This window comes from Sminthopsis crassicaudata, chromosome 1 (genome assembly GCF_048593235.1).
Source record: "Sminthopsis crassicaudata isolate SCR6 chromosome 1, ASM4859323v1, whole genome shotgun sequence".
NCBI lineage: Eukaryota > Metazoa > Chordata > Mammalia > Dasyuromorphia > Dasyuridae > Sminthopsis > Sminthopsis crassicaudata.
Window position 1 is genome coordinate 158,307,421 of NC_133617.1, and position 21,632 is coordinate 158,329,052.

General features: G+C 32.4%; 1 protein-coding gene across 2 annotated transcripts in view; it reads right to left on the minus strand.

Annotated features, from left to right (window-relative positions):
- CPNE3 (copine 3) overlaps positions 1 to 21,632 on the minus strand; it is a 48,840-nt gene that overhangs the window by 11,515 nt on the left and 15,693 nt on the right. For both annotated transcript variants that reach the window (XM_074270126.1, XM_074270119.1), the window contains exons 2-8: positions 16,304 to 16,443; positions 15,757 to 15,936; positions 10,635 to 10,709; positions 9,127 to 9,198; positions 7,143 to 7,226; positions 5,069 to 5,158; positions 501 to 599 (exon numbers count right to left, since the gene is read on the minus strand). In XM_074270126.1, the coding sequence (XP_074126227.1) occupies positions 501 to 599; positions 5,069 to 5,158; positions 7,143 to 7,226; positions 9,127 to 9,198; positions 10,635 to 10,709; positions 15,757 to 15,936; positions 16,304 to 16,435 (732 nt within the window). In that variant the 5' untranslated portion in view covers positions 16,436 to 16,443. The remainder of the gene's footprint in view (positions 1 to 500; positions 600 to 5,068; positions 5,159 to 7,142; positions 7,227 to 9,126; positions 9,199 to 10,634; positions 10,710 to 15,756; positions 15,937 to 16,303; positions 16,444 to 21,632) is intronic.

Consider the following 21,632-nt stretch of genomic DNA (forward strand, 5'->3'; position numbering starts at 1 on the left):
AGTTCAGTGGAAATAATCAGAGTGGAGCTAAGGTACCCAAATGGTTTTATTGCAACCAGATGTCTCTCCTAACAAGTCCTCTCCCCAAGCAAATGCTTCATATTTGAATGCACAAAAAGCATTGATTCCATCTTTCTCCTGAATGAGAAGGAAAAGATGAAGAGCCAAACAGAAGATATAAAATCTGTTTATCTCAAAAATCAAATTCTAGTGTAATATAAAGAAAATGGCACCCCCCTCAGCTTGAGCTAAAACAACAAAAATTCTACTAGGCCATACATACAATTAGTCATCTACTAAATTTTAAGACTGAACCTCTAAAATTAAATATAAAGTAAAAATCCCAACTCATATCTCATGTCCTTTTGCCAAACTTAAAAGTATTCTATGTAAATATAAGGAAGATACATGCTGCACAGTTTATCACGGTGACAGAAAATCCCAACTACAAATGTAAGAACAAATTAAAAGAGGTACATACACATTTAAAAGGTACTTACAGGAGAGTTTCGGGAGGCTTCCTTTAGTTTTGTCATAGTGGTTTGAAAAGTTCCAATGAGATCATGTGATCCATCACTATCATAATCATAACACTCTACCTGAAATTAAGCATAATCAAAAATAAACAAAAATCAATTCTGATTAACAAGGGCATATGGAAATAAATGTGATCTGATAACACCTTTTACCTCTTAAGATACCAAAAACTTTGCATTTCAGCATTAGAAAGACTTTAAAAATCAATAGGTTTAAAATAGACTCCCAGCCAAATTGTAGACACATACAGCTTAAACTAGCTTCTATGAAAGAGGTATCTGAATACTCACCTATCTCAATCATCCATGGTACAAGGACACAGAGAGCAAAGGTAAATAAAACACTTGGGATCATTTTTTTTTTTTTTTAAATAAGGTATCACTATCCCTCTCCCATTAAAAATCTTTTCAAATACTTTAACAAGTAACAAAATGAACTGATTTTTATCTTCTTTCCCATTCTTTCCTAAATTCTCTTGGGGCAGCAGCCAAAAATCATTGCCTCCAAGAAGGCAGGGACGAAGCTAGAGGGATTTACATAGATTATATCAGATCTTGAGCAATGAACCAGTCAGCTTCACTGACTTTTCCCCAGTGAGACTTGTCTGATATCATTTAGACTGCATATGGCTTGATTAGTGTCACATTGAGAAGCTAAACTGTCAAGAAGAAAAAGAAAAAAACAGAAAAACAGAAAACCAATACTGAAATCACTGAACGGGGTACCTCAGTTGGTTGCCATTTGTTCTTCATCCATGCAGCACAGACTAGTAAAATTTTTGATAAAGGAAGAAAATAAATGTCTTAGCTTTGGTTTTTATTATCTGCTGATCTCCAGTAGTCAAGAGTCTCCTTTTTTCCCATTTCTTTAGAATCAAAGTAAGATTGCCTACTTTGCAATAAATTTAACTCCAAGTTTATAGAATTACACAGAATTCTTCCTTCCTAGCCTGGCTAAATTCAGAGTAGGAGAGAGCCTATCCTAGCAAAGAACTGCTTTATAAAAGCAGGGGCAGGGGCAGCTAGGTAGCACAGTGAATGGATCACCAGCCTTAGCATCAAGAAGACCTGAATTTACATCCAGCCTTGAATACTTACTAGCTGTATGACTCCAGGCAAGTCACTTAAGCCGTAAATGCCTCTAAAAATTAAAAAAAAAAAAACAAAAAAAAAAAAAAACCGAGGCCTCTCACCAATTTGGGTTTAAAACATAACAGGAATGCAACAATCTTCGACCCTGTGCATTAATAAATACAAAGATGAGAAGGATGGCCTAGATCATCATTAAGATCTCTCTTACAGTAGTACTATATTGTATGACTTATAATCTATGAAATACTCCGTAGAAGTCCTGAATAGACCACTGGCCCTTATATGAATTCAAGTCCAGCCTCAGGAACTAGAGCTATATGACCCTAGGCAAGTCAAAACTGCCTAAAGAAAGAAAGAAAAGAAAAAATCTCTGCATTCTCTTAGGATATGTAGTCCTCATGACAATCATAGTTAAAAAGCAAATTCAATTCGGTGATCTCTGTGACTTCTGCTCTACAAATTAGGTAATTTTTTTTCTTCTCATTTTAATTATGGCCATCTATCTTATCAGATCTTTCACTCCTAATTTTAACCTGCTCATAGGAGACTAAGAAAACACAGAAAATATAAAGACAGGCAGCATGTTAGAATGGAAAGAAGACTGGATTTGGAATTGAAGGCCTGTGTTCAAATTCTGTCTTGCCACTTAATAGCCTGGGTAACTTTGAGCAAATCACTTAACTTCTCTTCGTCTCAATTTCTGATTGGACTACATGGCTTCAATGATAACTTATAGCTCTAAATCTTTGACTGTAATATGCAATAACTGATGATTTCACATAATGCTATTTAAAGTCAGAAAGATGTTTCTAGCACTTAAAACACCAACATTTCCAGCATTTTGCTTGCTCTGCCTCACTTACTATTTCCAAGACCCAAATCTTTACTTTTTTTCCAAAGAAGTCTAGAGTGGAAGGAAAATGAATGACTTTAATTCAAACTTCCTGCTTCTCCTAAAAATAAAAATACAAAATAGAATACAGCTTTAATTGAAAAAAAAAAAAAAATTCTTAATAAGTTCTCAGTTGTTTTCCAAAATTGGGGACTTTTTAAACTGCAGACAACAAAATTTCACTTTTCTGTACATATACATGCAAATGCTACTTCACACACAAGCTTTGGGAAAGAAAAGAAGTTATAATAATGCTCATATATTTAGTTTCCCCTAGCACTTACCTTCTTTCCAAAAAAAGAAAATCTAACTAAAATTTATGATTACTTGCTAAAATCAGTGCATGTGGTACATTCTGATTTCTTTTCCCAATTAATGTTTTATGCTTGTCTAGCACTTTCTGATTTCAAAGCAATTTTATATACATTATCTTATTTCCTCATCCTACTTCTAAGATTGAAAAGACAAACAGTCCCCATTCCCTATCTAGAGAGACGAAATTTATAAAGGTTAAGCAAATTTTCCAAAGTCACTCAGCTGGTTAATGGCAAAACCAGGCCTTGAACTCAGGCCTGAGAGGCTTTCTGCATATTGTCTAGGCTTTGTTTAAAAAGGGAATGGAGTGGGGAAACATGACTGAGTGAAGCTAAGAACACCAGAGGATTTCTGCCCATTTTTTTCTTCAAAAATATCATATATATATGTATATATAGTCATTGTCTATCAATAATGAGTTAAGAAGAAGCAACACAAGAATACTCTCAGGTCTTTCTGAAGAACTTTGGAACTGATTGCATGACATGGGAGATACTGGCACAGCATGGCATGCCCTCCTCAGAGAAAGTGCTATGCTCTATGAGCAAAGTGGAATTGCAGCAGCTCCAAAGAAATGAGAGATGTGCAGATTTAGAGAATCCACCCCAAAATGTTCATATGGACAATTAATGTCCCACCCGTGACAAAGCACTGTGAGCTCATATTGGTCTGATCAGTCACAATCAGATACCCAATAACTGATTCTTAACATAGTGTTGTCATTTTGGTCCACGATGACAACAAAGGACAACCACCAACAAACCAACCAGACGTTATTACTTATAAAATTTAACATTTAAACACATGCCCAGTATACACGCATACACACATGGAAAGACACAAAACCAAAGATGCACATATGGAAATATATTAAAAAGCCCCCACACTACACATCTCCACAGCATTGTACTAATGCATTCACATTCTTGGCAAAGTGGCAAGCATGCATGATTATTTGTCTTCCTTTCTGCTTGATGTTATGGAAATGACACATGCTCAAAGCCCAATATTTGGCAAATTCATGGAGGAACAGAAATCACTGCTGATTTTCACGGCCACTTCTCCTCCCCAGCCTCTCCACTGCTATTTCTGTTAGTCCTCAAAACACCAGACTTACAGATCTATGAAACTTTCTGAGACCCACTGCAAACACACGCACACAATTCAGAAGAAATGTAACTGACAATGTAGGCTGTCAGTTTGTGCATTTTTTTATGAATGCACAAACTGAGGAATTTTGGAATGAAGAGAGGCATTCACGAGAGAAAGCTCAGAAAACCAGTTTACTTACTATAATAAAATAGCCCATTAAGCATGCCACTGTGAGCAGAAAATTTTAAAAGCATTATTTAATCTTTAACACACCATTAGAAATGAAAAAGAAGAGTCATCATTCAGGCAGCTCCCACATTCTCTGCCTGCTCTGATCCTATGGATGGAATCCTCAGTTATTACTCTGAGGAAATAGTAAAAGCTCAATAGATATAATCCTGCAAAGAGGCATTTTAAGTTATTTTTTATGGATTTTCTTTTATTTCTAGGTTATTACTAATAGTGATGGCTGACATATTTTAGAAATCAAATATATTCTCTGTAAGGCAAAATTTTATGAACACAAGACAGAGCATAGTTTTTATACAGTCATTTCCAAGTCTACGTATTCCTGTTTTAGCCAAATTAATTACAAGGGAATCTAAATTTAATTTACTTTTTTGTGCCATTCAAATTTAATAACAATTTATGCAGTTTTATCCCAGGAAGACAGATAATAGTTAATCATTTCCTTTTGATTGTTATGTAGCCTTATCCTGCTGTTTTAAAAGTCTAGATTTAAGAGTCATAACATAATATAATTCTACTTTTTGCTGAAAGTGATGAATGGCAATATCCAAACCTCCCTCAATTTTTGAGTACCAGGGTATGGGTTTCACCTTGGTTTAAACAGAGAATACATCTAAAAGTTTCCTAGACTCAAAGCAAGATAATTCTTATCAAATGTAAAGACTAGATTTTTTTATAAGAAATATGGAGTGAAATTATGACACTGAATTTGGTAGAGATAAGGATAAAAGAGTACATTTCATTATTTCAGACTGATTCACTTCTCTGAACATGACTTCCTACTCTAGAATTCTCCAAATATAAATGAATCAAATTCCATAGATATCTGCTATATCACATGTTCTACTTCTTTATATTTTCAAAAAATGCGCATAGACAAAATTCATGTTACCTTAATGGTTTTGTCCATATCTCCATAACACAGAGAGTTAAGAGAAATTTTGAAAGGTCTCCAAACAGGATTCAAGTTGTTTTTAATGACCTATGAAAAGAAATGTAAATAAGGTCAACCAACTAGAAACAACTCTAATTCAATCAAATTGGCTTTACTAACACTTTCCTCTTTCAGATTGTCTTCTATCTACTCTTTTTGCATCTTATACCTATCTATATGTGTTATTTCTTCCATTACATCAACTTAACTGTGGGGCTCAATCTCACATATGAGAGTTCCCCCATTATCTGTGGCCCTCTACAGGGTAGCATAATTGAATGTGAGGATTGCAAAAAATTTGGCAACTATAAAGCCAATATTAATGCTTTATGTAAAAATAAACAAGCACATCTACTTCATTAGTATGCAAATTTGCTTTCATCTTTAATAAATTATAAAACTATATGTATACCAAAGAATTATTTTAAAATAAATTTCTTTATGACTTATTACCAATAAATGTCTGATTTGTATACCTATTTTTATATACTTATATTCCCAGAGTCACATAAAAATTTCTCAGGCAAAAAGAGCTCACAAGTGGAAAAAGTTTAAGAAGCCCTGCATTAGACTATGAGTTCCATAGCAAGAAGGGGAAGAAGTAGGAAAACAAGACTGTTTCTTATCTTTCTTTATATATGTGGTAAGCACTTCATAAGTATTTATCGATTAATTGACTATTGCTTTTCAAGCAACTATCAGTCTTCCCTTCTTTACTTGCTGAACTTATGCTTTTCTTAAAGAAAATTCTCAGTAGGATTTATTTTCAACCTCTATGAAAACCATACATTAAAAAAAAACATCATCTAATAATGTTAAAAAATAAAATAAACATTGGGACGCTATTACAAAACTTCTAAGAGTAACAAAGATGATATATATATGTAGGGGAAAAAACTAGTTAAAAAAAGAAATGTAAACTTACAACACTAGATACTTCATCTAGTTACAACTAAATTATACCTGCATTCTGGTTCCTGCTTATTGGGAAACAAGAAGCCAATTACCATATTGATCCAAATATAGGCCAGATTTTTTTTTTTTTACTAAATCTAACTGGCATAAAATCTAAGTGCAGCCTATAATCCATGTTATTTTTTCCAATATATAACTATGGACTTGACTTTCATTTGTGAGAGCTCTTGCTTTAAGGAGATGACCTTTATTTAGTAGCCTGCATATATCTGAACCAACCAACGAACAAATTAGCATTGTTGTGATTTGACTATAATATTCCCATGTAGTCTTGTAAAAACTAATGGAAGAATGTACTTAATCCTGCAATAGCCTCTAACTTTATTTTTTGATGTGTAAATGTTTTGAGAATATATGTTCTTGCGTGTGCCTGTGTTTGCATATATGTAATGAATAATTTCTGCAGCTCAGTATTGAAAATCTAGACTTTCATGGTGATTTTTCTAAGATAGAATCCAAGAAAACATTCATGAATGAAAAGGGAGGAAGAATAATGTATTCAGATGGCAACAAAATAATATAATAACAATATAAAGATAAAGATAATCCTAACCAAAAAGCTCAAGTCAAATGTAATAGGCAATGTTGGTCTAAAATATTTAAGTTAAAATACACATCCTTCCTTTCAAGTAACAATAGGTTAAATTACAAAAGTAGAAAGTGGCAGGTTCCAGGGGCAGCTAGGTGGCGCAGTAGATAGAGCACCAGCCCTGAATTCAGGAGGACCCGAGTTCAAATTTGATCTTAGACACTTAACACTTCCTAGCTGTGAGACCCTGGGCAAGTCACTTAACCCCAGCCTCAGGGAAAGGAAAAAAAAAAAAAAAAAAAAAAAAAAAAGAAAGTAGCAGATTCCAATTAGATATAGTTTCTATTTGGGTGATTTTGCTTAACTGATTTGAGGGAATATAATTGGTGGAAGGATTGTTTGGGAAGTCTCAACTATATCCAGACAAAGGTATCAATTGAAAAAAAAAGAAAGAAAATGGCCAAAATACTGATATTCAATTGAAAGCAATTTCCTTCTAAACATTTTTTCATTACTCTACTAGCTTACCTCTGTTCTGTGTACCATTAGCCACTGTCCATCTGATGTCTGCTTGTGAAATTCCAGGTAGGGATCAGATTTTCCAAATAAATCCTAAAAATAAAGCAATAAAACCATCTGCAAATCCAGTTTACATGTTTGAACTACATGAAGTTAGTATCATACATTAGTATTAATTAAATTAGGGGGGGAAAAAAGCTATCTAACCATAAACCACTCATCTAGAAGCTAATGTGCTAAAAAATACACAAACTTAAAAATTTCTTTGCACCTAATCTTCCTTATGACTGATGCAAATGATAACTATTTGGCTAACATGGACAGATGTTCTGTCTATGGACAAAGAGAATAGAACTAATTTGTTCAAATACTTTGTTGGCTATTTGCTGTAAACAAATAAGCTAACAAGTAACATTAATTCAGGAGCTCTAAAGTTGATTAACTAAAGTATACAAGCTCTACATTTATATTTTGCTTGAAAATTATATGTATGTATATATATACATATCACATTTATATATAAATTATATTTAATACTCAAGTACTGGCACCTATCTTTTCTTTTCTTGGAATTCTGTCTTATTCCCTAAATCTCCTTTTTGAACCCTTAACACAGAGATTCCAAGATACAAACATGTTCTATCTTTCAGAGCATGAGAACCAAACACACTTTTAAACTTATAACCATCCATGCTTCCTAAAGCAATAGAAGAATGTTCTAGTTACATTTGAATTCCATTCCAAGCACAGGTCTCACCTTCTATTTCCTTTGTAACTTCCCTGAGTAGTTCGTATAGAGGCTCTGAATTCTATGTACATCAAACAAACTAACTCATCAACAGCTAAATATAAACTGGTACCAGAAAAAGACAGCTGGCTCCACAATTCTTTGTGCAAATCACTAATATTGAACTAAGCACCTTGATTTTCACTGCGGCATTTGCAGCACATTATTGGATAATATAATTTCCTTCCTCAGCATTCCTCAGAGGAATGTTGGTCTTTTTACCACTGTAAACATTTTTTAAAAAGAGACATGGATAGAGAATACCTAAGCATACTTTGCATTTTTCAATTTTATTATCATTTCTGCCTTGGAAAAATATGGCTGACTCCTCTATATTATACTTTTTACTACTAATCTTTTGCTTTTCTAGAGTGCTCTTGATTTTACAAAGCTTTTAAGAGGTAATATTTCATTTAAATCCTTATTACCACCAACAACCAACACTGTTAATGCTTCTCCTTTAACATTATCTTCTATTTACTCTGTACATACCTTGATATGCCTATCTGTATATGTGTTATATCCTCTATTACAATGTAAACTCCTTGAGAGTAGGTACTGTTTTCACTTTTTGTTCTCTACCCACATCATTTAGCAGAGTGCCTGGCACATAATAAGTGTTTAATATATTCAAGATGATTGAAAACAATATCCCTATTGGTTGAAATAGGGAAAGTATAATAATTTTCTTTTGTGAGGGAAAATACTGAAATACAATTCAATGTCAAATGTCAAATACTTGAGCCAAAACCAGAACAAGGATTTCCTAATTTCAAACCAAGGATATCTGTCCCAACTAGATCATAAGTCTTCTTCAGATATAAAGCAAACAAAAAAATTAACTTGAACAAATATTTAGAACTGAATTCTATTAAAGATTTTTAAATGAACAGTAATACTTCCATATACTTTCTAAGTAAGAAAAGTAAAGTAAATATGCTAAATTATAAAATGAATTGTCTCAGAGATTATAGGTTCAAATAAAATGTGGAGTTGGCATCAGATGTAAAATTGGAAACTGAATGTGATTCACTAATCCCTACTCAATTAATACACATCACAATATTCTAGGACTCCTCCTCCTTCTGTTCTTTTAACAAAAGGCACATTTACGAGGCTTTATCTGAAGCCAAATCTCCCTCTAAATGGGAAATAATTTTATTTAGTTGATTATTATTATATTATTGAAAGTTACATTTTACTAACCTTGTTATCCAGTTTTCTTGCTTCAATTTCAAATAAGACCACTCTGTTATCCTTTACTTCTTCAGCTGAAATCTAAAGATAGATAAATTAAATAAGAAAAAAAGCAAATTCATATAGGATCCTGGTCTATTTTTCTAGTGTTGATTGATCTTGTTATATAATAGTGTATTCTACTTTCAGATGGATTTTAAGATATTTAATAATTATGCTAGTGTTGAATACACAGATGGGAGAACATAGATGTTTAAGAAAGGTGTGCTATGGTAAATGGAAAAAAAAAAAAAAAAAATCCAAGAATTGCCCTTATTGTGCAATCCTACATTTAAATGCTCTCCAAAAGGAAGTACATCTGATATTTTTTTTTCTTAACTAGCTATCCCCACCAATTAATGACTGGGTAAACAAATCATGGTATATAAATTCTCTATTGCTTTTATATTTGTATTCAATTAAACAACTATGTATATAGGAAATGATAACTATGAAGAATTCAAAACCAATGCAAAGTGAAGTGAGACAAATCAGGAATATGATTATAAGCAAAAAGAATAATAAATTTTAATTTGCAAAAATTAAAATAATCAAGTTTTATCCTAGAGAAGAATTGAGAATATACACTTTCCTCTCTTTTTTTTCTGAAATAGGAAAAAAAAAAAACCAAGAAATATCCACTTTACATCAGAGCAAAAAAAGAAAAAAGAAAAAAAAGAAAGAAAGAAAAAAAAAAAAGAAAAAAACCAGAAAATGTAAATTTTAATTATAAAACAAAAATATGAATACAACATTGCAAAATAATTTCCTATTATTTGGCACCTCATTATATCATTGCAAGAAACAAATTTGAGAATTTTAAGATTAACCTTATGAAAAACTTAACTTGGACAGTTTGTTCTTCTAAGGATAAACTTATTTAAAAAAAAAAAGTTATGGCAATAAGACCAGATTTTATTCTGAAATACTTGTGTATAAAATAGAATATGAAATGACAAAGTTCTTCAAATATAAGAAGAAATGGATAAGAAGAGGAGAGAACAGGAAATAGAATGGCTACATCTCAAGATAAGACCCAAAATATTTTATAAAGATGTTCTTTTCAAATGCTTGTATAGTCTTACCAGTTTTAAGAAAGTATGCTCAAATTACAGAGCCAACATGTGCCACTTAGTTTGTGTATTGCTTCCCACTTAGCCAGTCATATTACAGGACTAAGGCTATGTAGGAAATGCTACAGAGTTGTGATTTCATTGATCTAAGAAGCTCTGGGAAAGAAACTGTCTTATAAATACTGATTGGAATCTTCTCTGCAACTTAAGTGTCTCACAGTGCCTGGAAGCATTGAGAAATTAAAGGATTCACCTAATGTCATCCAGCAAATATGTGACAGTGGCAGATATTCATGACATTAAGGCCAACTTTCTAGTCATTACCCTATGCTGCCTCTTATATATCTTGCCATAATGTTACCTATTTCTTCTAAATAATTTAACAAAACAAAAGCCTTGCCTTACCGTGATGCTCCCTTTCCCTGCAGGTTTTCCATTTTTGAGGACCAATGGTCGAGTTAATCTCTTACTGGAAACAATCTGTTAATACCAAAAACAAATAAGCAAACTATGAGGAAAATCTATTTTGCTTCATTTAAGAAGCTTTGAAGTAGAAATTTTTCCAGTCATTAGAAATGGAAAATTAAATGCTTTCCTTGTAGATTTGGAAATTACAAAAACTTTTAAAACAAACTTATACATATAACATACTAGAAATTTTCAAAGTGGTTACCAAATAGATACCATCTCCAAAACCACACTAGCTCTTATCCATACAAAGATTATATAACTTCTGACGGTAAAAGAGGCAAAGATTCTCATTTCAGATTCAAATTGCATCTAAGGCAACTTTAGCTTTTCAACTTTCAAACAACTTCAACACTTACTCCCCCCAAAGTACTTTTTTGACAAAATAATATACAGTATATTTCTTTGGTTTATCAATTGACTGGGTCTATCTATATACCCACAATCCTAATCTTTGGCAGAATTATGCTTCTAAGCTGCACAAAAATATATTATTCTCAAAAAGCTAAGGCTCTTAACTATGAGTTGTGGTACTATCAGCTAATTCAAAAAAAGATGTATACTATAGAACTACAGAATCAAACAATATACTCCCCATGGTATAAAACAATAATACCGATAACTGTGTTCCAAAAATAATCCATCTCTGAGTAATAAAAGTTTCATAAGAAAAAATTACAGAGGAAACATTTTTACTAAAATAAATATTATATAAAATAATCTCTTTCTCTTGTAAAATATCATTCTATAAAATATTTTATCTTACTGTATGGAACGAATTCTAACAGAATTTAAATAATACAAGTAAATGAATATGATTTTAAATAAAATATACTTGAATAAATTGCAATGAAAGTAATCTTTTCTACATCAACAATGTGAGGCAGTGAATTATGAGTACTATTACTCATTTAATATAGAAATGCTCAAAATAAGTTTTTTAAAAGGGTGACTTAAAAGGATAATTTAAATTTATTGCTGTGAATATATTCTGCTTGCTGCTCAATAAATTAGAATATCTGATCAATTCATTTCAGCCAGTAGAGAACAGCAATGCTAAATAAATCCATTATTATTATTGTTGTTATTATTATTATCTTTTAGCATTGGCTATGTGGTTCACACCCTCCAAGTCTGAGATGCACTAAGACACCTAGTATAAATCATTCATTAAATGTCCATATAATGAATCTCATTCTTGGTCTGAATGAGTTAATGACAGTGTCTTATCGTACCCTAGCAAGATAATTATTGTTTATCATTTTTTACTTGTAATAAACTTTCAGATTAATGTCAATACAATATTTTCAAAGCTTTTAATCCAAGAGTGATGTTCTAAGTGGTAGTTAAGGAATTGGTACTTCAAAAAATTATTTTCAACATTAACATTTTACCAGTAACTACATGGTAGCAAAGCACGGAGTACAATTGCCTTTAATGAACTAAAAATGAGTATCACATGGAAGGAGATTTAAAGGTATGTGATGGATATAAATAGGCTGCAATGCATAATCAATGAGGAGTTTTTAAAAAGAACAGGAGTAAAAGATGTCATCAAGAAATTATATGAGAGGATGTCACATGAATGAGGAAGGCCAAGTAAAGAGTATATGTTTTACTGATATTTATGAAATATTATCAAGAGAAAATGAAGATAGCCTCTAATACATTGGGTGGATTCTGACAAATTTATGAAAGGAAATGCATACAAGTCATCCAAAATGGACAGTCATATATAAGACACAATAGGGAACTATCAACAATGAGATTATAAATGTATTTAAATTCCTCAAGAAAAAAAAATTTAAAAAGACCACATGAGAAGGTAGAAAGAGAACTGGATTTGAAAGTTGGAGGCATGAGTTCAAAGCCTGGCCATTTAATATCTGTATGAACTTGTGCAAGTCACTTAAATTCTCCTAGGTCTTAGTTTTCTTTTCTGTAGAATGAATAAGATGGAAAAGGTGGGATAGCTAGATGTCACAATGGATAGAACAGCAGTCCTAGAGTCAGGAGCAAAAGGTGATTTCAAAGATCCCTGTCTGTTCTAAATCTATGATGGCAAGATTTATGATTTCTTCATATAGATATTCCTTCCACTGATGCAGACAGTAACTCTTCCTCACCTAGAATAATAATTCCTGAATTATGGTTTGAAAATTTTGTCACTTGGGAGTCCCCATTTACTGAAAAATAGTTAAATAAATTATGAAACATGAATGCAAACTGAATATTAATGTGCCATTATAAATAACAAAATAAAAAGTTTCAAAGAAAACTGGGAAGATGTGTATGAACAGAGTAAAGAATGAAGTCAGCAGACTTAGAATTTATATAAAAATAATATTATAAAGAAAATAACTTTTAAAGGCTTGAAAATTCTGATGAATGCAAAATCATCTCTGAGAACCAAAAAAGGAAACGTTACCCACATCCTGACAGAGAAGAGATAGATTTGCAATGCAGAATGAAAATTATATTTTTGAAGAATGCAGTAATTTGCTTTGCTTGTCTATGTATATTTGTCACGAGGATTTTATTTTCTTGTTTATTTTTCAATTAGGAAGATGAGACATAGAGAAAATAAATGTTTATCCATAGAAAATTTTAAATTTAAAAGCTATCATTTGGTGGTCAACCTTCTGGCCTTAAGGAAATTAACTAGACCATCTTGGACAACATAGTTGTCTACCAGGTCTTTGTGGTTTGATAGCATCTACCTGAGTTTATGCATAATCTCCAAGGAACATGAGCCATAAGGAGGTGTGCTAAGACTTCACTGGAGAACAGTTTGACAAAATTGTATAGACAAATTTAAGGATTCAAAATTAAAATATAACAGAATGAAAAGGAAATAACTGGATTCCAAACCTGCCACAAACTAGCTCTGTGAACTTGGATAAGTTACCCTCTTGAACATCATTTCCTCATTTACAAAAAGGGAAATAATACAACTTTACCTATCTCCCTTTGCAGCAGCTATAAATATAATAATATTAAAGTACATTTAAGCCATATAAAACATCAGCTGTTATCACAAATTCATTTCTTTCCATAGTGGCACCTCAGTCAAGATCCAAATTAAGGCTAGGATCTTTTATTCCTAAATATATATAGTCAGAAGACTGGAGTTCAACGTTAAACAAAATGTCTTAACAATTAGAGTTGTGCAGAAGCAGAATATGTCTCAGGGCAGTTGCTGAGTTTCCTATCACTAGAGAGCTTCAAGTAAAGAGGCGAAATAACCATTTTTCTACAATATTGCAGGACCTATTCAGGTAGGTTGCACTTCATGAACATGTTACATCCCTTCCAACCTTAAGAATTTTGTGAGACCCAGAGAGAGAACTGTGAGAACAGAATGTGAACACAACATAGCATTCTCACTCTCTGTTATTTGCTTGCATTTTGTTTTCTTTCTCAGTTTTTCTTTTTCTTCCTTCTTGATCTGATTTTTCTTGTGCAACAAGATTAACTGTATAAATAGGTATACATATGTTGTATTTAACATGTATTGGACTACCTAACAGGGGAGGAGATGGAGGGAAGTAGGGGAAAATTTGCAACAAAAGGTTTTGCAAAGGTCAATGTTGGAAAAATTACCCATGCATATTCTTTGTAAATAAAAAGCTTTAATTTAAAAAAAAAAATTCTGAGAATCTTGTAACTATATCATTACAGGTTCAAATAGAACAGAACAAACTTGAAAATTTCAGAATTGAATTTTTTTTTTTAAATATTCCTCAATTAAAGTTGGGCCTATCTATGTAATCTGAGGCTTCATAAAACTTGCAATCTAAGTGAGAAAAACCTCATTATGCTAAAGACTTAGCTATGAAAAAAAACTTGGGGGTTTGGAAATTAAATGTTTTAAACCTAATTCTTATGCTAATAAACTCTCTTAGGAGTACATGTTAGAATATGCATATAAAAATAATAGCTAGCATTTATATAACAATTTAAGTTTTGTAAGTTGTTTTACATATCTTTTCTCATTTGACCCACACACACACAATTCTGTGACTAGGTAGTACTATATCCATTTTATAGATGAGAAAACTGAAGCTGAAAGATTTAGTGAACTGTTCAGGGTGATTTGGCTAGTAAGTGACTAAGATAGAATTCACAGTCAGGTCTTCTTGACTGCATCCAGAGCTCTATTCATTATGCCATCTAGTTGCATGGGAGGCCAAACACATTGCCAGAATATTTATAACAGCCCTTTTATGGTCATCAAGAATTAGAAACAAAATAGATTCCCATTAATTGTGGAATGGCTAAAATATATATGTACATAAATATAACTGAGTATCATTAAACTATATGAAACAACAAAATAAAGAATTCAGAGAAGCATGAGAAGGCTTATAAGAACAGATGTAAAGTGAAGCAAATAGAAACAGGAAACAAGGTACATCATTATTAATATAATATATACACATAACTACAATATTTTAAACACAGATTAATTGTAATAACTAAAGATGAACCTGGAGAAGAGCCAAAAAACTGCACCTCCTTTCTTTAAGGATATGGAAGACTATCAATGTAGAATATTGTATGTACAGTTTACAATAAGTTAATGAATTGATTGGCTTTGTTAAATTGCTCTTCACCCCTCTTTACTTTTCAATCTTTGTTATAGGGAATGGCTTCCAGAAGAATGGGATGCAGTTAGAAACAAAGGTAATAAAAGAAGAGAGTAACATTAAAAGTGGGACAGCAACATGATGCAATGGACAGAGTGCCACGTAAAGTCTGGAACACCTGAGTTCCAAACAGGCTCAAACATTTATTAGCTGTAGGTCACTTAACCCTATCTGTCTCAGTTTCCCTATCTGTGAAATGGGCTAGAGAAGAAAATAGCAAACCATTCTGTATCTTTGTCAAGAAAATCCAAAAGTGACCGTGAAGAGTCACACATGACTGAACAATTTAATAACATAATACTAAAATTAAGAAAAAAATTTTTGATGAATTTCCTTGTGATTTTTAAGTGCATATAAGGGTTGCCATAAAAGCAATGAGACTGTTAAAGAACACAGTAGGTCATACTTACTTGTCCCAAAGTCCCTTCAAATTCTCCTAAGAAATCATCATCATTCAAATCAATGGTTTTGTTATCAATGTCATAAATCCCAAACTTCAGCCTCTGAACCACTTCAAAATAGTAATCAATTACAAATTTTTTGGTAAATGAAGGATTCAAACAATTTTTAATTCTTTCTGTACGTTCAACCTGTGAAGAAAATAAGATAATGGTTTAGTCACTAGATCATAGATGTGTATATTTGATTTTCGAGCTCAAGTTTCCATTTTTACTTTATTGAAAATTTGAACAAATTATGAACAAATTTTACTAATTCAACTAATTGAACAAATTCAACTAATATTCCTAATGGCTAATGGGAATTTCTGTTTTTAGTAAAATTTGCTTACTGAATGACTTAAAGAACAGATTAAATGTGTTTGCTTTAACATAAACAGGATTCATTTTAGTTTGGAGGATAATTACTATTAAAAAAAAAAAAAAACCAAAAAACCCTCTTTTATCAAAAGTATAATCAAAGCACCCTTCCCTCCAAATGGATTTTTAAATGTTTTACCTCATACCACTGCTGTCCACTGGTATTCAATAACAATACACATAAAGGGTCTGACTTTGAGCCTATATCTTTATCCAAAAGATTTTCACAGGAGACACTCAGCTCCACTTTTGTCACGCATTGTGCTGCCATCTGTTAAGCTGAAGGATGAGGAAAAAAACAAACAATAAAACACAACATTAAGAAAAATGTTAATTCTGAAAGGAAATGGTTGGATTATTATTATAATCTATTGCTCTTCAACAAATCATGAGATCAGGACAACCTCATGAAGTTGCCAGACCACTCAGATATTAAAAATGCTCTCTGGGAGTTTGATGACATATTAACCCCATTTTAATCATATTTCACTGAGCTTTTCTCAAATGAAACTTATTTCCTCATATTATACTGTAAAACAAATCTTTTAGTGCATCATAGAAGAAATGTCGTTCTAATTACTTTACCATAAATTGTTTAATGTGAAAATTTAGAAGGCAAAATATGATCTTAATCATTTACTTGAAAAATGACAATAAATTCATTACCAAAAAAAAAAAAAAAGAAAGAAAGAAAAGAATTTCCACAACTCAATTTTACTTTTAATCTGCCTTCAAGTTAGTACTCCACTTAGATGGAATTTATATGTCAATCAAAATGACTAATCAAGGCAATACAAACGCAAATTTCTATTAATGGAACCATTTTTAATATCAAACACAAATCATAAAATAGATTAAAATTTCTCTGCCTTTTAAATTCTTCAAAACTTATAATTCTTACCTAAATTAAAACTAATGTGAAATATAATGGAAATCAAAAATGTCTAAAGGATATTACAAATAACAGGATAGTTTTACTGATTCTAACACCCAAGGACACATTTATATATATTAACTGTTGTGAGAATTAGTCTTCAATGGTCAAAGAAAGTCATGAAATTTTGATTCACTTCCTACTTCTCCAAAAAGATGCATTTCTCTTCTCTCAATCACATGAAAGTTTGTTGACAAAAAAAAGCTATTTCTTTTGTATTTCTTATATTCCTAGTAATTACCACAGTGCTTTGCACAGAGTAGGCACTTAATAAATCCATGTTGAAGGAAAAAAAAAACCAAAAAACTGAATTTTAAAACTAGAAGTCTTAATTTAGTCCTATATACAAGTGATATATGAATCCCTTCTACCACAACTTGAAAAATGGCCCTGCAAGCTTTACATGGAAAGCTCCAGTGACTCATTACAAGAATCAACCTATTCCATTTTCAAGAAGTGTTAATTGTTGAGGGGAAAAAACAAAAAGGTCTACTAATTCTGAGCTGAAATGTTTCCTCTAAAATATTTGAACCTAAGCAACCATATCTCTACCAAGTCTTCTCTTTTTCAAACTAAACATTCTAAGTTTTTTCAACCATTTTTTCCCATGACATAGTTTCTAGTAATTATATGTTCTGTTTACTCTCCTCTGAACATGCTCCAGCTTACAAATGTGGTACCCCAGAATGGACTAAATATTCACAAAATTTCGAAGTTAAAAGGGCACTCAGATCAGCTAGTCCAGAACATTCCTGATTAGGAATCCCTACTGCAGCACTTGACAAGCAGGCATTCCAGCTACTGCAAGAAATCTCCTGAAGTGATCTGACCAAAAATGATGAATATAGATGATTGATTTACCCCTTAATGTTGGAAACTACTTCCATTAACGCAACCTAAAAACACATTAGAATGTTTGACTAGCCACACCATACATAATTGACTTATATAGAACTAGAAACTTAGAGAATCACAAAAACTTCTAGGATTTTTTTTTTTCACAAGTGGTGATCTAGCAACTTCTCTCTTATATACACTTATAGAATTTATATTTTTTAACCTAAGTGTAGGACTTATGTGTTATGATTAATAACCATCATTCTAATCTTTGGAAATTAAAGTCATTCAGATATTAAATTCTCCAAATCAATGGAACATTATGAATTTACAATTTTCATTGTGCAAGATGTCTGGATGAGGGTTTTTTTGCTCCATTTCAGTCATGTCCAATTCTCTGTGACCCCATTTTGGGGTTTTCTTGGCAAAGATACTGGAGTAGTTTGCCACCCTAGCTGCCCCTGGGTAGCTATGAAACAAGATTAAAACATAGTGTGCCCTAATTTAGTTGAGGAGTTAAAAATGAATGCAAATGATGAAAAAGCAACTATAGGCTAAACTAAATTAATCAATACAAATTGATTTAGCTGCCCTGAAGCACAAAAGAAAAAGCAGTAAGAAAACAAACACCAACACAAAGATAGGACAAACTATTGCAGCAAACAATCTAATTAATCCTTAGAAAACAAGCAAAGATTTCCAAAAGAACTAGACAGCTGGAGTAGTTGTTGATTTCTCTACATAAGGTCAAAAGCCATGGAACTTGTGGGAAATAGGGGAAAACTGTTTAGAGCTTCTTTCTTGGTCTAATCAGAGGGACAGAGGGTACTGATGAGATAAAAGTACCAGGCAGATTCAATCTAGCAAGATAATGAGATTTCTCAGTGATGAGTTTCCTGGAGAAGGAAGTCATAATAGGAAAGTCTAAAGTCTAAAAGCAGTAAAGATAGAGGGAAATAAAAAGCAAATTAGCAAAAACAGGAGTTACAGAAATGCTGTAACTAAAATAATCATCACTCTACAGTTAACTTCATCATGGGCTTATTCTAACTTATTCCTAACTAATTCCTTACCAGGCCAACTCTAAAAACCTTTATTGCTTGCTCGGGGCTGTCAGATTTTGGATTCCATAAGCATCTCTGATATCTGAGTCAACTTCATGGGCTATCACAGCAGGCATTGATGCAGGAATCATGCTCATTTCCAAAGGAATGTATCAGAAGAGTTTACTTTTTCCCCTAATGGTATTTTACAATTCAACTTCAATTAAAACTATTGTTCTCCAATGTGTTTTCTTCATGTGAGATATCCTCCTCCCTATCCTAATCAATCCAAGAATAGCTCATACAAGCAGATACATCTGATTAGTTGGAAAATTAGTGATGTCATAATAATGAATCATTCCCAGTAAATTCCCAGTAATTTTCTCAATTAAAATCCTTATTTTGTTTTTAGCCAAATAGCTTCAACTCCAGAAACCTATTGCATCTAAATGCCAGTTGTAAAAAATTAGCCAAGTGCTAAAGCCTGGAATCCACTGAATAGCAACTTTTATCTTCCACTTTGTATAACTAGGAAGTACATAATTTTTCTAGTACCTTCAATTATTATAACCAGGAGCCAGAATATGAACAATCAACTTTTAGGAAGGATACCAATAAGCTGAACAGTATTGGAAGGCAATAACATTAAAGAAACTAGAAATTCTTGTCCTAAGAACAGAACTATCTTTTGAGTATTTGGAAGCCTCCCCCAAGGAAGATGAATTAGATTGATAGAAAACAGAAACTAGGAAAAAATGAGTAGAAGTTACAAAGAGGAAAATGTCTGAATGGTCAGGAAAACTTCCTAACAGTTAGACCCATCCATAAAAAAAGAACAGGAAGCTGTGACTAGAGATAGCAACCTAAAGAAGAGATGCTTTTCAATCAAAGTTAATTGATATTACAAATTGAATTTAATGGCAACTGAATGAGTCTCTCTTCATAGTATCTATCTTCTATGTAGTTAGCCTGTTGTCTCTTTGAACTGTGAGGGCAAGTCTATTTTTGTCTTTCTTTATATCTTCAGAGATTAGCACCTTGTCTGGAACATAGTTAAGAAATGCTTCTTGACTTGTTATTGAACACTTCTATCCCGAGGCTACCTTCTCTGCAGACCACAATCTGGATAAAATTTCTCTAGCTTTTCCAATCCATCTCAAGAGTAGGGAAGATGATTGGCCTGGCAGTCAAGGGCCTTTTTCATCTGTGAAATGTAGTTTGTATTATTTGCAATACTACTTGCCTCACAAGTAGTTGCAAATGGCAAAGCCAAATCAAATGACAGCTATGTGAAGCAGTGTATAAGACTTACACTCAGGGAGATGAGTTCAAATTCAGCATCAGATTCTAGCAGTTTGGCCATAAAAATTTATGTAACCTCATTCAACCTCAGGTTGCTCATCTACCAAATAGGGATAATAATAGTACTTACCAGGGTTAATATGATGCTCAAAATAGATCATACATGTATAACATTTTGTAAATATTAAAGTGCCATCTAAATTATTACGGTTATTATTGATGATGATAATAGTTATCAATGAGAATTCATAAGTAACAAGAGGAGGAGTAGCATCAGAAATGATAATCACTACCATCCTTGGAATAACCTATGATGGATAGACAAAGGATGCTGAATAATTCCCATGGAAGTTGCTCAGGTAACTGAAATTACAGAAGGAGCAGTTATGAACAGATGAGGAATACAGCTGTAGGTCAGCTATTTCCACATTCTTGAGTAATGGTTTAATATATTCACCATGCACTATGGCAACCTTACTCTTTCCCCAGATATAATTGTAATTTTTAATGGCGCCTGAGGGCTGCAATGCTACTTTAAAAAATTTAGGAGGATAATTACATGTTACTGAACAACTCTAAAAACATAGCTCTTTAGTGTTCTAAACTAATAGAGGAAGATCGATTGGTTTCTTCCCCTTTAAAAAAAATTAAAAGTCCTTTCTTCTCTTCCTCACACTTATTCCATTCAACTGGGAATCCATATGAGTAAACAAACCCTTTTTTTTTTTTGACTCAGACTATATCTTCAGCAAGAGTAAGTAATTCTCACCTCACTGTCAATTTCTTTAATCAGATAATCAAAAAGCCAAGCAGAGAGCTCAACCCCAGGGAACTTGGAATTGTAGTGTCTTTAAATTACCTTTGCCATAGGTTAGCAATGTCTGAATTGGGGTGTCAGAACTAGTTAGGAGGCTGTACACCTCTGCTTTCCCCAAATATACTCAATCTGCCTACTCCAATTCAATATAGTATCTCCTCATCCCCATTCTTAGCCCTCTGGGGAAAAGGGAAGAGAAATAAAAGCAGAAATGGAAAATGATGGTGAAGAAGATGAGATGTAGTCTTGACTGCCAAAAGAAAAGTAGGTCCTAGAAGAAAATTCTAAACTCCTGTTCTCATAGTGATTCTTCCCAACCCTTTCCTTTTAATCTTGATTGTTATCATCATCATTATCATCATCACCATCACCACCATCATAATAGTTATTTATATAGTATTGTTAAGGTTTGTAAAGAGCTTTACACATGTTATCTGAGAGGTAGGTGTTACTATTTTCTCTTTTTATAGATGAAAAAACTGAAGCTAAAAAATGTAAAGTGACATACTCAGGTCACATCACTAGTAATGGCTCA